The sequence below is a fragment of the Pseudopipra pipra genome, chromosome 3, assembly GCF_036250125.1.
Source record: "Pseudopipra pipra isolate bDixPip1 chromosome 3, bDixPip1.hap1, whole genome shotgun sequence".
Taxonomy (NCBI): domain Eukaryota; kingdom Metazoa; phylum Chordata; class Aves; order Passeriformes; family Pipridae; genus Pseudopipra; species Pseudopipra pipra.
This window is the reverse complement of record NC_087551.1, coordinates 31633994-31649700: the sequence shown is the minus strand read 5'-3', so window position 1 is coordinate 31649700 and position 15707 is coordinate 31633994. Positions and strand designations below refer to the sequence as shown.

The 15707-nt window shown below is 42.8% G+C and overlaps 1 protein-coding gene and 1 long non-coding RNA gene across 2 annotated transcripts; one reads left to right on the top strand and one right to left on the bottom strand.

Annotated features, from left to right (window-relative positions):
- Window positions 1-49: 49 nt before the first annotated feature.
- RNF8 (ring finger protein 8) lies at window positions 50-13310 on the top strand. Its single transcript, XM_064651060.1, has 8 exons — window positions 50-171; window positions 2712-2830; window positions 3801-4541; window positions 5581-5643; window positions 6816-6905; window positions 8087-8194; window positions 9153-9357; window positions 11226-13310. The coding sequence occupies exons 2-8, from the start codon at window positions 2762-2764 to the stop codon at window positions 11369-11371; spliced, it is 1422 nt and encodes a 473-aa protein (XP_064507130.1). The 5' UTR covers window positions 50-171; window positions 2712-2761; the 3' UTR covers window positions 11372-13310.
- Window positions 8086-11229, bottom strand: LOC135412369 (uncharacterized). Its single transcript, XR_010429617.1, has 2 exons — window positions 10891-11229; window positions 8086-10158 (listed from the first exon to the last, which is right to left on the bottom strand). It is a non-coding gene; the product is annotated as an uncharacterized LOC135412369 (long non-coding RNA).
- Window positions 13311-15707: the final 2397 nt, after the last annotated feature.

The following is a 15707-nucleotide window of genomic DNA, read 5'->3' as shown; positions in this document are numbered from 1 at the left end:
GCGCGAGGCTGCCCCGTCACTGCCGCCGCCGCCGCCGCCGCAGCCATCCCTCCGGGGGCAGCCATCCCTCCGGGGGCAGCCATGGCCGTGCGCGGGGTGCCGCGCCTGGCCTGGTGCCTCCGCCGAGTCGGGGCCAGCTGCGACTGGCTCCTGCTGGAGGCCGGCACGCAGGTGAGCCGGGCCGGGCTGGGCTGGTTTCCCCGCGGGCCCCTTGGAGGGGGCGGGGGGTGGCCGAGGCGCGGCCCTCGGAGCCGGCCCCCAGTGCCGGCAGCCAGTGCCGGCCCCGCTTAGGCTGAGCTCTGCCGCGGCCGGCTCCGCCCTGGGCAGCGGGCGAGCGGCCCTCGGAGAGCTTTGTTTCGGGAGCTTCGTTGTTCCTTATGGCGCTTCCCAGGAGGAGGAAGCCCCGTTTAACGAGCAGCCGCCGCTCGTGGCCGTTCGGAGGGGCCCCCCGTGCGCCCCAGCGCTGCCCCGGCCTCCCCGCGGGGCGGCCCGGGCGGGCGCGTTGCAGCCCCGGTGACGCGGAGGGAGCGCAGGGCGGGTCCGGGCGCTGCAGTCGAGTCTTAGGTTGTTATTATCTTTAAAAGTCTTAAGTCGTATTTAGATAGGAGTTGTTTGTGTGACAGTAACCTAAGTGCGGATGGGGGAGGGAGCCCATAGCCTAATTAACAAGCCGGTGTTTTGGCGAGGTTAAATAAGGCACTGCGCTTGTGTGGTTTAAGGTGTTCAGGTGTAAACGAGGTCACGTTTTAAATATGTTTTGGTTGTGTTTTGGTGCGGTGCAGGAATCGTGATTTTATTTGAAAAGGCCAAACGGGCCCTTGTATTCTTTCCCTTAAACTCAGCAGGCAAAGATGTGTGGTGAGGTTGAGGCAATGTAGGAGGAGTTGCTGTTCTGGTGGTCAAAACCAGGTGAGTAGTTAGGTGGTGTGGATGATGCTGTAGCCAACTCCTTTGTGTTAACGCACTGCAGAAGGTGCCCCTTCAAACTCACTTTTCAGTACTACTCAAGTCTTTAAGCAAATGTATAGTTTTCTTACTCTCCCATCGTGGATTTGAAGCCCTGAGGTGTGCAAGTATGCTTAGTGAAGGACTGGAGCTCATACATCTGCAGAACTTGCAGCCAGAGCTCCACTAATTGTGCAGAGAATGCCATTCGGGATGTTGTTGCTCCAGTTGTCTGCATGGCACTTCTCACAGGCAGCAAGACGGCTGACAGCATCCTGGTGCTACAGGTGTGCCAGGCCACAGAGCACAAACCAGTTTTACTGGGATTTAAATCAGAATATTAGAATATCATGAGTTGGAAAGGATCCATGAGAATCATTAAGTCCAACTCCTGGCCCTGCACAGGACAGCCCCAAAAATCACACCATATGCCTGAGAGCATTGTCCGGATGCTTCTTGAACTCTGTCAGGCTTGGTGCTGTGACCACTTCAGTGCCAAGGCATGGGGATGTGCTGTGGTGTGCTGGTACTGCTGTGGACAGCACTGAACTCTGGCAGGCAAGTGGTAACATGTCTTGGACCCCTGTTTGCTAAATGAACTTGACCAAGGGGAAGTTTTGTGGCTGGCCCCACTTGGTCTCGCTCATATTTGTGTGTGAGGCCTTGCAGATGGGTGTGCCTGGGCCATAAGAATCATTCAGGTGGCTTAGGCACTTCTCTTGCTGCTGCAGGGACAAGTGCAAAGCTGATTTTATGTTTGAGTCCACATGAAGTGGGGACTCTTTATCCACCTGAGTTTCTGTATCTCTTGAAGATGCAATCCATATTGACAGAACCTTAATGTATATGAAGTATTTAAGAAGACGGGAACAATGCGGTTAAGTTTGCTTTAGTCATCTTAGTTTGCTTCCTTGCATTTAGTTATGACATCGGAGTCTGAGTTCTGGCTTTAAACTCAAGGTGAGACCTGCTCAGGTAATGTGCAATGCACAGATGAATAAGAAAAGTGTGCAGAAGAGGCAGTGGAGGGAGGTAGAGCAGAGACGTGCTTTAAATGGCAATCTGCAATTAGATGGGATTTAATAAGATACTGTGAAATGTTACAATTAAATTGTGTCCCTTCTTCCAGAAGATACTACTAGAGTGTAATTACATTATTTAGATCACTTTCACTACTGGTTATGAGCTGCATGTAGCTTAGATTCTGAGCCATAAGATTGATGGTATGATTTACAAAAGTAAACATTTAGGGCAATGTTGTGTGTACACTTTTTTGTGGCAGTTTTCTGGGCTATTTTTCCTGCAGCTTTCTTGTTCACAGACAGTTGAACAGATGCAGCCACCAAAAGAAGAGGGTAAGAAATAATATTCAGACCCACAAACAATAGTGCTGGTTTGGAGAAATGGTGTTTAGTTAGGTAATGACTATACTGGAACACGGATGGATTGAGAGTGGCTTTGAGCAGCTTTGCTGCTGAAGGAAGATGTCCATGAAACCGTGAAGTCCATGAGGCTGTAATGTGCCTCAGAGAAATCAAATTTTCCTCAATGGGAGAGAAAGATAATACTTCAAAATTTGTAGGTTTCCATTTTCTATGTACTCTTGAATTTAAATGCAAAAAACCCCCCATCATGTTATGCCAGGCTCTTTGGAAATACCTATAAGATGCTAGAGTTTTGCTGTACTTAAATTTAAATGACATAAACTGAATTTACCATGTTAATGATTGCAGTTACTAAACTACTTTATTTTTAGGTGACTATAGGCCGAGGATTAGATATCACGTACCAGCTGGTGTCAAAAACCTGTCCCTTGATGATCTCTCGTAAGCACTGTATTTTCCAGCAGAATGCAGAAGGGCAGTGGACTGTCAAGGATAACAAGGTACAGAGACTTATTGAAGACCTTGTGCTCTTGAGATTGATTGAAAAGAATGCCTTGTTGGGATCAAGCAATGTATGGGCCATGATATAGTGTAATGTAAGTGTGATAGAAGGTTCATGGGAATGTGTCTTGCCTGTTGTGCACTCCCTTCAGGAAGATTCAGTCTGCTGCAATTTGGATGCAAATGGTACTACTTTCTGTATGTAGATTCACCTTTTGGTTTAGCATTTTTCAGACCATTGTGGCCTTGCCAAGGGCACTTTGCAGTCTGTGAACCTGTTTTGTGTTGCTTTCTATTAAAAAAATCCTATGAATTTTGGCGTAGGATTTTATCCTTTCAAAAGGATAGTGTTCTTGTAGTGCAAATGAAAGAATAAGCTGGAACTCCTTATTGTAGTGACACAGGTGCTTTAATTATTATCAACTGCAATAAGAATCTGTTGTTAGAAAAGACATGCTTCATGTTCAAACAAGTTTCTCCTGGAAGTCCTTCTCAGCTAATTAGAATAAAATGTTGAGAGTCATCACTCAGGGCTCTCTTTGACTTCAGTGATCTGTTTTTTGAACTGTGATCTTGCCGCATTCTCATTTGGACTGAAAACTGTAAAATCAGTAATTTGCTTTAAAACAGCACTGGTAGAAGAAAAATGTCCAACAAGCTTTTGTGCTGTTTTTTCCCTTCAGACTTCCTTCTTTTTCTTCTGCACTAGCGTGCATGTTAAAATGTTGTTCTTAGTGCTTGTACACTAAATCTATATTGCAAGAATAAGGCACAGTAAATCATGCAATGTAGCAAATAATAAACAGAACACCCAGCCAATAACTTGGATATTGTAAGGTTTATTTAAAGAGGTGCCTTATTCTTATTGGAGCACTGAAGAGGTTGGATATGTTTACAGTTGCCAGAAATAACCTGGAGAGGAGTTTGTAACTACATATTAAATTTTGCTGATTCTGTGTTTCTTGGCAGAGTCTAAATGGAGTCTGGCTTAACAAGCAGCGCCTGGATCCATCAAAAGTCTATCCTATTGCTGAAGGAGACCGTATCCAGTTGGGAGTGCCTTTGGAAAACAGAGAGACTGCTGAATATGAGTATGAAGTAATTAAAGAGGAATGGGAGAAAATTAGGCCCTTTTTAGCCCAAAGAAGTGACCTGGGGAAAGCTAAGAGTTCAAGAACTAAACGTAAATTTAGTTCGGAGGAATTAGAGACATCTGGATCAGAAGGCCCTTCGAACTCCAGATGCAAAAGAGACAGAGTGTCCTGTGACAATGAACCTTTGGATAAATCATGGGAACGGGTAGAAGAGGCCAAACGGCTAACAGAGAAGATGGATATCAAACTGCCTGCTCCTGGACCAAGTGAGGGGGATAGCGGTCCAGTGCATACTAGCCCTTTTCACTCCGAGAAAGCTGTGTCTGTCCCCCATAAGGACCAGAAAGGCTCTGGTCTTACAGAGTCATGGACTGGCTTGAAAATGCTGAGGAAAACTCTCGTAGATGTAATGAAATTAAAGGTCAAAGTGCAGGAGAAGCAGACAGCAGTTCTGAATGTGAAGCAGAGGCGTAGAAAGTGTGCTCAGAAGGAGATCCTGGTAATGGAGCAGGAGCTGCAGGAGTTGCAGGACCAGCTGTGCATGGAACAAGAACATCAGCAGCAGCAGGTGGAAGAGCTGGAGAGGACATTTTGTAAAGAGCAGCAGAAGCTAGAGGTATAATGGTGGTAATCATTTTTGCCTGTCTTCATTTTTATGGAATCCAAAATAGCTCTGAAACTATAGAGTAACGCAAATAGTGTTTGTGTGAATTACCCCTGTTAAATTTTCATGGATGTACTTAAGTTGTACCAAAAGAAAGTGCAGAGATGGAAGAGATTTGGCTGTATGGGGAATTAGGAAAAAGGTGGAAAGTAAAGCATTTCAGTTGGTAAAGAAGCTTGCTTTTTAATAAAAACTGAAAAGTCTCTGCGGGATCTCCTGTGGTTACAGAGAGGACAAGTTGAAAAGTATTTACTTTGAGTGTGAATTTCTCTTGGTATATGGCTGAAATAATGTCCAGTTTGCATGGCAAATCCACTCTCTTTCCAAGCAATTAATTATTGCATACCTTAATCCTTGGAGGGATGGAGATTTTTTATTTTCCTGCTTTCAAAGAAACCTTTCTTGCAATCCGTATCTTCAAGCAGTACATGTATGCTGATAAATAGCCTTTTAGATAACAAACTGAAACTGCTCAAACTTGAGACTTCTCAAAAATAGTTTAAAAAAAGTAAGGATTCATCTTGGAGCGAGTTTAATAATTTATCAGTTACTTCCTCTAAAGTCTGCTGCTAAAGGCAAGATACCAGTATCAGAAGTACAGAAAGTCTGGAGTTCTGTCCTTAGGCACAGTGTGAAGTTCAGCTTTAGGTATGTTTGACCTCTTTGGATGTGCTCAAAGATAAGAGTTGCAGCTTTTAAGCTGTTGCTGACCTCTTTGCTTCTATGAACATGCTGGTGCCTTTAAGAGCTAGAATACTGTGGAGGTGTTCCAAAAATGTAATTGCAAATGATATATCCATTTTAATTCTTCACAGTAAATGATAGCTCTAATTTCTGTGGTACACTAGAGTGGGACATGTCAGAGTTTTTTGAAAACCAGTGTTCTTTCTTTAAGCATATCCTCTAAAGCGAGGGTGCAGAATAGTAATTTTCTGTTTCTTGCTTTCTTCAAGTCTTTTTTTTTTTTTGTCTCACTTCTTACCCCACCTAGGGAGAAAAGTGGCAACATGGGGAAGAGAATCTGAAGGAGCAGCTGGCCCAGGTCCTGCAAGAGGCAAGTGGTTATGAGTCCAGGTTTGGTCTAACTTTTTGACTCGAATGTTTAAATCTTTCTTGCTGCTGTGGCCTCTTAGTAGAAGATGAGAACTTTGCCTTAGCTGACTGTGTAAGACTCCAGCCCCAGGAGCTGCCAGCTCCTGGGCTTAGCTAGGAGTTTAATATATAGATACAGTGTTCTTTAATACTTTGAGATAGCGTGAAGAGAATAAGTCACGGTCTTGTTCCAAAGGGATTTCTTTATTAATTTAGGGGAGCAAATAAGGGAACTTGGCTGAAGTTCAGAAGCACACCACACAAGCTACACAAAAATGTTCCACCACAATACTGACTCAGCATATACTGTTAATCCACAACACTTAAGATCCAATCCCTCCAGCTCCAAGCCACCCAAAACATCAAGAAAGGAGCAAAGAAAGAGAAGCAGAGAGAGCAAAAGGAGAAAAGGAGGAAGAAGGAGAGACATTATATAGCTACCACTGGAACCTTTTGGAAGACCAGCTCTCACACGTCCAAGTGGCAGGGCCATGACACGAGGCAAACACATGGTTTATCTACTCTAGTCCCTATGGCCAACCCCTCCAGGCAGCATCTCTGACTCACCAGCCACTCTGGGGTTCCAGCCTCGAGTGAGGGGCAGTGTTCTCACTGTCTCTGCCAGTCTGAGCCTGGTTTAGGGGCTCCAAGAGGTGTGGTGTGTTATAGTTTTCCCAGGCTGTTTGTGGCTGACAGCTACTCTGGGGCTTTCCCATGTGGGGTCCAGGGGCCTGCCATCAGGGATACAGATCCACCTCACCTCTGTGAAGTTTGACCCATCCCTTCCCCCTCCACGCACACACACTCCCCACAAGGTGGTTTGGACCAAATAATCGCTGATCTGGTGTCTAACAGACTGTAAAACCTAACTGAAATGAAAGAGTACTTGGGAGAGGGAATGCAAAGTGCAGCGACACTGGGAAGGTCATAAATAACTGTCAGTACATTCCAGTTTTAAGCTAAGGATAAACTGCTCAACTCATATATACATATGAGTTTGGCAATGGCAATATTGCTCTTTTAGGAGGAGATTAGGAGAAATGAGTATGCTGAAACTTATGACTATGACCATGTATATATTTAATAGGATAGTTTATAAGGCCACTCAGAACTTCTGGGATGGTATTGTTACAGCATCATGCTTTGATGGAAGAGCTGAGCCGTAGCAAAAAAGACTTTGAGGAGATAATTCGAGCCAAGAATAAAGAACTGGAAGAAACAAAGGTAAGGAATAAGTGAATTCTCAGTTTTATTCATAAGTGGAAAACGATATGCTGCAGCAGAGAAAATAGTTTATTTTACATTTGTCTTAGTTCTGCCTGGCCTCCCATAGTGCAAAAATTTCTGTGTTTTGAGGTGGCAGCTGACTCTGGTTCCAGGACTGGGCAAGGATGCACCTTGCCCTGTTCATAAACTACTGTTGAACAGTTGTTACTAGATCTTTCTCAGTCATAAAGAAAGCCAAGAGCAGCAGAACTGCGCATTGTGCAGGAGAAATGGGCCTATTCTACTCTTTCCTTAAAAACAAAAAAACAGACCAACACCAACAGAAAAACACCCAGAGATGTTTGAAAAGTGAGGTGTTTCATTTTCAGTTAAAGTGCATATAAGTAAAACTGTAGTGTGACAGCAGTTGTATAAAGGAGTGTAAGACTAAAGCAACATGGAATTTGAATAATGAATGAGATAAGCCATATTTCTTCCTGCTCATGACACAAGGTGGTGAGTGGGAAATAATTAAGGAGATTCGTTCTGTGTCTTACTCTTGGAAATTATCATAATATCTACCTCTGGCAGTTTGCTTTCGTTTTTTTTTATGTTGTCTTTGGAACTCTGCTGCTGTTTCAAGTATAGCTTCAACTGGAAGAATTTCTCTGTTATTTTTAGAAGATAAAGCAGGTACCTAGCCTAATCAGCCTAATTTAACACCAAACAACAAAAAAAGATTATTGGGCTGTTAAATGCAAGTAAATGTTTTAAACTTTTACGCTTCATTTTTTTAACATTTGAGGTGTTTTGTCTGTTGGGTGTTATGCTTTTTATATCACACATCAAAAGAACTGTTGACTTAAGCTAAACTCATGCCAGGAATGGGCTGGAAAAGATTCTGAAAAAGTGATCCAGCTGGTAGTTTCTTAGGGCTGAAGGGAATTTTGGTAGCGGCTGCTGTTCTTCCATCTAAGTTCTCTGCAGTGCATGGGAATATTCTCAATACTGCTGTGACTACAAAGAGGAGGGAAGTTACATAGCTGGGTATTATAATAGGCACAGACTTGACATGTGGAGACTTGCAGTATGATTTTCTATTTGTACTACCTTCTCCTGCACACGTGCTTCCTGCCAATGTTATATTGAGTAAAATCTTGTTCTTTGTTGACACATGACTGTATGTACTATTCCACTAGGAGGAGAAGGAAAAGGTGAGAGCCCAAAAAGAAGAGGTGCTGAATCAGATGAATGATGTGTTGGAGAATGAGTTGCAATGCACAATCTGTTCTGAGCACTTTATTGAGGTATGTGTAAACCCGTATGGGTTTGCCAGTAAAGAAGAGACTTGAGTAGCTTTTCCTAGTTCTGTTAAAGCAATAGTTAAGCCTGTTTCTTTACTTCACTAGTTTAACAGTCCCAACAGACCTGCAGTGCGTTGTTATGGGAAAGGGTTGATCCAGAAATCCATTCTGTTTGCCCTGACTCTTCTGGACAGAAAATTCAACTTTATTGTCTCCACCTGCATAGACATGCTTAATCCTAAGATGCATATAAGCTCGGAGCACTTGTGCAGGTTTTTGAACTGGTGCTCTGAGTCGCTGCTGATGGCCGTCTTGGGGAGGAATCATTTTGTAGTGGACCTTGCTTTAAGTTGGCTGGATTTGGACTGTTTCAGGTTTAGATATATGGAGAGGTTAGATCAATCAAATCCTGAACCGTTTATATTGTTCAGATAAACACTTTCTTTGAGAAATTGGCCTATTTTTATTTGATTCTAGATTTGATAGGATATGTCTGACTGTTAGTTTTGTTCATGTTTTGCTGGACCTTCAGTTGCATTACATTAATTTCTACTATGGGGAAAACTGATGTTTTAGTCTTGCTATAACGGCTTAAGAGCTAGCTCAAATTTTAATTTCTGGTTTCTCAGTAATTTAAAATACTAATCTGCAGTATCTGAGCTTTTTCATAATTTATCCTTTTCATATTAGGGAAACTTAGAATTAATTCATTTTGTCTGTTTCTGCCTTGCTGTGACTTACAGTGACTCCATTAACTTGCTTGTAAAACTGGCCTGCCCTCTGGCATGGGAAAGTTTGTGTGTGTAACCCCTTTAAAGCTAAAGAAAAGGGGCTTTAGGCTCTCCCCTCTCTTTCCTTATAGGAAGTGTCCATCTAATATTTCTCTGTCTTCAGTATGTTTTTTCTTTACAATGCCTGTATGGGCATGCTGTGACCAGTGTCATTTGATTGAATTCCACAGGCTGTCACTCTGAACTGTGCACACAGCTTCTGCTCCTACTGTATCGATGAGTGGACGAAACGTAAAGTGGAGTGCCCCATCTGCAGGCAGGAGATCAAATCAAAGACACGCTCTCTTGTGCTGGATAACTGCATTGACAGGATGGTAGAAAAACTGGATGTGGAAATGAAAGAGCATCGCCTGACCCTTATCAGAAAGCGGAAAGGTGAGAGGTGGGTGGATGTGGCATGATCAGTACAATCTTTTATTCCATCTATTTTGTACAACTTTCTTTGGCACCTATATACCAAGAAGATGCTCGGGGACTGCAGCAGAAACACTAGAAAAGTAATCCTGAGATCTCTCGAGTAACTAGCTTTACTGCACAGTAAAATAAAATTAATAAAAAGTTTGGAAAAAGTCTTAAGTATGAATTGCACAGTCTAGCAGGGTATCTTAATTTAATCATGCTAAAGGTTACGCTGTTTCAAAGAGATCACTAAATAAAAACAAAACTATATAGAATGGTCCTTGAATAATTGCCAGGCACTTCTAATTAAACTGTTGAGTACACAATTTCAAAAACTCAACAGGGCAGTGCCAGATAAGAAGCTCTGAATTCTCTTCCATGTGCTAGATTTATATAGGAAATCTCTGAAAGGGACATTGGTATATCATGTAAGTGTATGGCTGAACTGGCAGTTGCTCTGCCATGTTTATTTTTGTGGAATTAAAGTCACTGTGGCCTAAAGACATAACATCTTGCCTAGTTGTAGCTAAAAGACAGTGCATGGTGTAGATAGCTTTAAGAAAAATTCTGGTGTGGGCTATTCCTACTCTTGCTTCCTTCTTCCAGGTTTGTTTCTAGAGCACTTGACACTGGTATCTAGGTGCTAAAATGCAGACATCTTTTCCTGCTGCTGTTTAACAAATTTCTGTTGCTCTGTTCCCTTAAGTAATTGTCTTCATTTCGCTTCGTAGAGGTCAGTGCATGATCCTTCATTTCGCAGTCTGTCAAGCCTTTTACCTAATGAAAGAAAGGTGCTTTTGAAATGTTTCAGGTGCTCCATGGTGACATGGAATGACATCACTAAGCAGTGCTAGTTCAAGCCTGAAATTAGAACCTATGTAACCATCTCAGCCCGATTCCCTCAGGAAATGCTGCACTGCTCAGAGAGTGCCTGGCTCAGCTTCATGAATTGCTTTCACCTCTGCAGAACTGACATATGTGCATGTAGGCAGAGTACGCCATAGCTCCTGAAGTGTCTCATCAGGTAGCTAATGAGGACTGGCTGCAGTGGTGCCTTCATTGGAGCCCTCTGCATGCTAAACCAATGGTCTTCATCCTTGGTTGAAAAAAAAGGAAATAAGTTCATAGTCTACCTTCATAAATGACTATCTGTAAGGAAATCATTTAACTTAACCGTGACACACTTCAGGAGGAAGGTTAAATGGTTTCTCTGCCATCTTTTTATTCAGTGATGGAAACATTTTGATTGACATGAGGATAACCATGTGTCTATTTGAAATTAATTCCTAAGAAATAAACCCACTGAAAGAAGAATAATGATGAAAGTGGCACTTGAGAAGCTGTCAGAGCTTCCCAAGAAACTTTTCCAAGAGCCTTAGTAGAATGGGCACCAGAAGGACAGCTTGCAGTCTTAAATGTATGAAGGTTTTGATGGGCCTGTAAGTGTCCTGAGCAACTATTATTTGTGTGAGAGCTTCTTACCATGTTTTGTTCCTTCTTCTTTCTTACCTGTAATAGTTAGCCAAGGCACTGTAATAGTTGTTGGCCATTTCCATTGCCAGTTGTGTGCCTGTGAAGGGATGGAGAATATCTCCTCCTCATCTCTGTTATCTTAACAGGAAAAGACAGAGAGAACACTTAAGAAAACAAATAAACAAAAAACTCCCAACTCTTTGTTCTTTTAATACTGAAAACTGAAAAGAAAAAGGCCCATGCCCTGCAGCTTGAAAGACATATATCAATCTTCAGTGAGAGGCTATAATATAGTTTCAGACAACTGGTAATTAACACTTGTGGGTACTGCAGTCACAGCTAACTTTTGTATCTGTGTGTTTTGAATGCAGAGAAACAGAATGTGATGGTGAAACCAGCCACAGACAATGACAACAATGTCACTTCCTCCACCTACTCCATCTTGTCAATAAGCAGTTGTGACAGTGAGGAGTCTGAGGAGGATTCTTACTATAATGAAAGCTATTACATTATCTGAACACTGTTACTGCGGACTTGTTTGCCTGTGTGCTGCCCAGAACCAACCTAATGGTGTTTGGTTGAGTGCTGCTGGAGGAGCGGACTGGACACCTGGAAGCAGAGACTCTATGAAGAGGCTGGAGCTCAGAACTAGCAGCATTTCGAAGAAGTACCTTGTTTTTTCAATGAATATACAGAACCTTGATCTCTAAAACAAAATTGGGGTCGGAGAGAACAAACTGCTGTTATGCTAGCTAGTTGACCTACAAACCCTAAGCTTCCATGATAGCTTGTGACCCGCTTGGTGTAATGTAATAGTTTGTATTGCATCATTGCCCTTTTCCTCAGTGAATGACATGTTTAAATGTGTACATCAGCTTCCCTTGTTTCAGGCAGCAGAGGGAATGGCCCAAGGTATTGGAGAACTTGGCCATCCCCACCAGCAGGCAGGAAATTCGTATGTCAGGAAAAAGTGCCAGGGTGGGTTTTCCCCTTGAATTTCATACGGCAGCTAGAGTCATCCCAGGCCTCGGGCAGTAAAGGTAATAAAGGGTGGGTTATGGACCCTGTCAGCCGTAAGTGCATTGTGAGCTGAGCTACTGGTCATCAGCTCTCTTTTTATGTAAATTATTTTCCATTAGATAGGGATGAAGGAGATTATATCTTCCAGAATTCCTTAGCTAGTGCTCTTTTCATGTAGTGTCTTTGGATTGCTCCCTCTTCAGGCTTTTGCATAAAGGGTTTTAGAATTGGGAAGCAGCAAATCCAGAAATTATTAGCAGTGACTTCAGAAACATTTAGTCAGCAGCGGAGAGGAACCTCTGCCTCTTCAGAAGTGCTGCTCTCCAAATTATTGAAATGTCCTGTTGGCAGGGTAGGAAAGCAGGATCTGTAGGCAACCACAAGGCACAGAATGAAGCACTTCATTTTATTGTTTACAAAACATCACTGTTGAGCTGTGGGTTATACTACTCTCACAGAAAATCACTCGTCCCTAACAGACTGAGCAAGTCTTGCCTCATCCTATCATGTATTTGTCTATCAAGTTCCATTTTCCAGTGGCTTATGCTTTTGACTTAGCTGTTACGTGGAAAGGACTCATAGAAGATGGGGAAGCCCTTCTCATCTGTAGTATGTCTTCGGCTATTTGTATGTGCTCTTTTGTTTCTATGTTTATTTTGTTTAAGAACGAAAATATAAATCCATTTCTGCATTAGTCTTCCTTTGTGCAGCCACTGAGATGAATGTCTTTCTCCTAGTCATCTTTAGATTTATTTTTTATTTTTTTTTTTGAGAAAAGAGAGGCCATCTCATTTAATGACTTTGCTTCATGTTTTGACTGCTGTAAGCAGTGTGGGTACGTAAAGTTACTTGAAAGACTCTTGTATTGAGGCACTGATAAAAGACTGTGACTACCCTAATACTAATTTAGTAGCTACAAATCATACCTCTTACCTTCTTCCACAGGAAGAAAGATCCCATTAAAAAGGTGATGCTGTCCTTAGGAAGTTAGTGCATTCTGACATTTGATTGGTAGGACTTAAACTGGGGCGGGGGGGGCTGATCTGAGGGCCAGGCAACTTGCTTAAAATTTTAGTGTAAGATTTCTTTTGTGAAGGAGACATTATGTCTTGCACATTCTTCTTTCTCTTTTAATATTCACTTGCTGTATGTGCTTTTGAAAGTTTCTTTTGTGAATATGTGCTTTCTAGGATGTGCAAAAGAATGTTCCTCAAAATGCTCATGAAATAGGCTGATGTAAAACAGGCATTCTCAATGAAGAGGAGTAGAAGGAAAATACTCTGATTACCTAGGACTGCAAATTCTTCTACTATGTATCTCTTCCATGTTTTTTTTTGCTCATTTCATTTTGTGAAATATATATATATTTTATTATATTGGTGTTGCAGAGAAGGAGAACGCTTGCCCGGGTAACAGAATGGTAATCTTTGGTGCAATTTCTGAGTGTATCCTCTTTTCACTAGAACATGAAGAATGTAAGTGGTATACCAAACCATTTCCACTCTTATTGGTAGGTGCATAATGTGTAAAGGTCCACAGAGAGAGGTGAAGTAATAATACTGTTCACTTGCAAAAGCTTTTCACTGACAAAACCAGGTCTGTGTTTCTAGCAGTGTGCTCTCCTTTGGTCTAAGTTCTGGATCCTTTCTTCTACTTGGTTGTACATCTAAGTGTCCCCTTGGAGACGTTATATCCTGAACATAACATTCCTGTCTTGGGATGGCATCAAGCGCTTCCAGAATTCAGGTTACAGCTGAGCTAGTCACAGCTGGTGCACAGCAGTCTTGATGCAGGTTCAAGACTTGCTGCTTTCCACTGGAAGACAGCTGTCAAGCAGTGTGTTAATCAAATAATTTCAGAGGAATACATTGTCTAGCAGCATCAGAGAAATAGTTGGGAAGGAGTGCTAATGGATTATGGAAGGGGATCATCACGTCACAGGGGAATGTTTAACTCATGGAGACTTACAGAGCCCAAGATGAATCTGACAATCACATGTGCAAGAAAAATCTACCATCTTAGTATTTGGTGAGCCTGTCACAGGCAGAATGGGAGCTTCAGACAAAAGTTTATTAAGAAGGCCTCCCGTTGAGTCACGAGGTGCAGAAAGGGCACCCTTGCTTTATAAACTCCTCTGAGAGCAGCCTGGCTGGATCCAGCCTTAGCCCCAGGCTTTGTCAACAGTTTAAGTGTAAAGGATTATATAGGTGTAATTGAACCTTTATACAGCTGTGTCCCATGGAATGGCAAACCAGATATATTTATATATATATATATCTCATTTATTATGACAATAATCAGACAAAAATATCTTAATTGGAATTATTTACTACACACTATAGGAGCTATAACAACTATTGTAGTGCACTATGAAGTAGTATTGAAGCAATTATATTAAAGCAATTGTATTAAAGCTAGCAAAACCCAATTATTAAGTAGAGATTGATGTTACTCAACCCATACCAATGACCAAATCTCTTTTGCTCAGCCTCGAGGAGTAACCTTGAAGGGTGTCTCCCCCCAAGGCAGGAATCTCCACACATACACTCCAAGAAGGGGTATGTCAGAAGACCCTGCCCGTTAAATTTGGGACTGGGCTTTTATAGTATAAAGTGACTGACTGTCAGTCATATGTCTCCAGGCCAGCTGTGTCAGCTCAGCAGCTTTAGGTATGTTATCAGTAGTATCACTTGTTTATTCCTTTATCTGGATACTTCACTAGGTTTATCACATATTCATCTCGCTATCAGGATGTTTAACTGGTGTTAAGAAGTCAGACTGGATTCAGCATTAGTCAACACCAAAAGCGGCATGATGACCCCTTCTTCATTTACCACTGATAGCTTTGCAAATTGTTTTCCCGTTCCAGGCAGAGCATCCTGCTACAGATTGTTGCAGAGCCTTACCAACAACTGTCATTTAACTTTGCAGGACATGTAACAGGCAATTTTAATACTCCAGCTGTGCCCCTCTCCCCCCAGGTGAAGTCTGGGTTTTCTTTTCCAAAGGTGTATTCTGACTAGTCAATGTTTTATTTCCTCCTTGTCCTTCCCTCCTCCTGGTCCCTTTTGCCATAACTTGACCTAATCAAACACAACAAACAGCAACAGCAACACAAACAGCAACTAGATAATCTTGAACTACACTTCTCAAGTAGGATCCTCCTATCCCTTGGTGTTACCATGTTTGCTTTCGTTTTTGAGACTAAGCATTCAGGCCTATGTGCTGAGCTGTATGTCCCCAGGTTTACAGCTTAATGCAAAGTACAAGGCAGCTTACAGAATCACATAATCAGTCTGGTTGGAAAAGACCTCTGAGATCATCGAGTCCAACCTTTGACCTAACACCACCCTGCCAAGCAGACCATAGCACTGAGTGCCATGAACAGCCTTTCCTTAAACACCTCCAGGGGCAGTGACTCCACCACCTCCCTGGGCAGTCCGTTTCAATGTCCAATCACCCTTTCTGTGAAGAAATTTCTCCTGATGCCCAACCTAAACCTCCCCTGGCGCAGGTCGAGGCCATGTCCTCTTGTCCTGTCTCTAGGTGCCGGGGAGGAGAGGCCGACCTCACCTGGCTACAACCTCCTTTCAGGGAGTTGTAAAGAGTGACGAGGTCACCCCTGGACCTCCTCCAGGATGAACAACCCCAGCTCCGGATACGACACACGATAGACACACGTTTACCCGTCCAACATATTAAAAAAAAAAAAAAAAAAAAAAGAATATCTGGCACTTTGCATCGCATCCCGCTCCCTTCACACCCCCTCCCGGGACTGCCCCCGGCCGCCTGCGGGATCGGGCGGTGCGTCACTGCCGCGCGCCGCCGGGCCG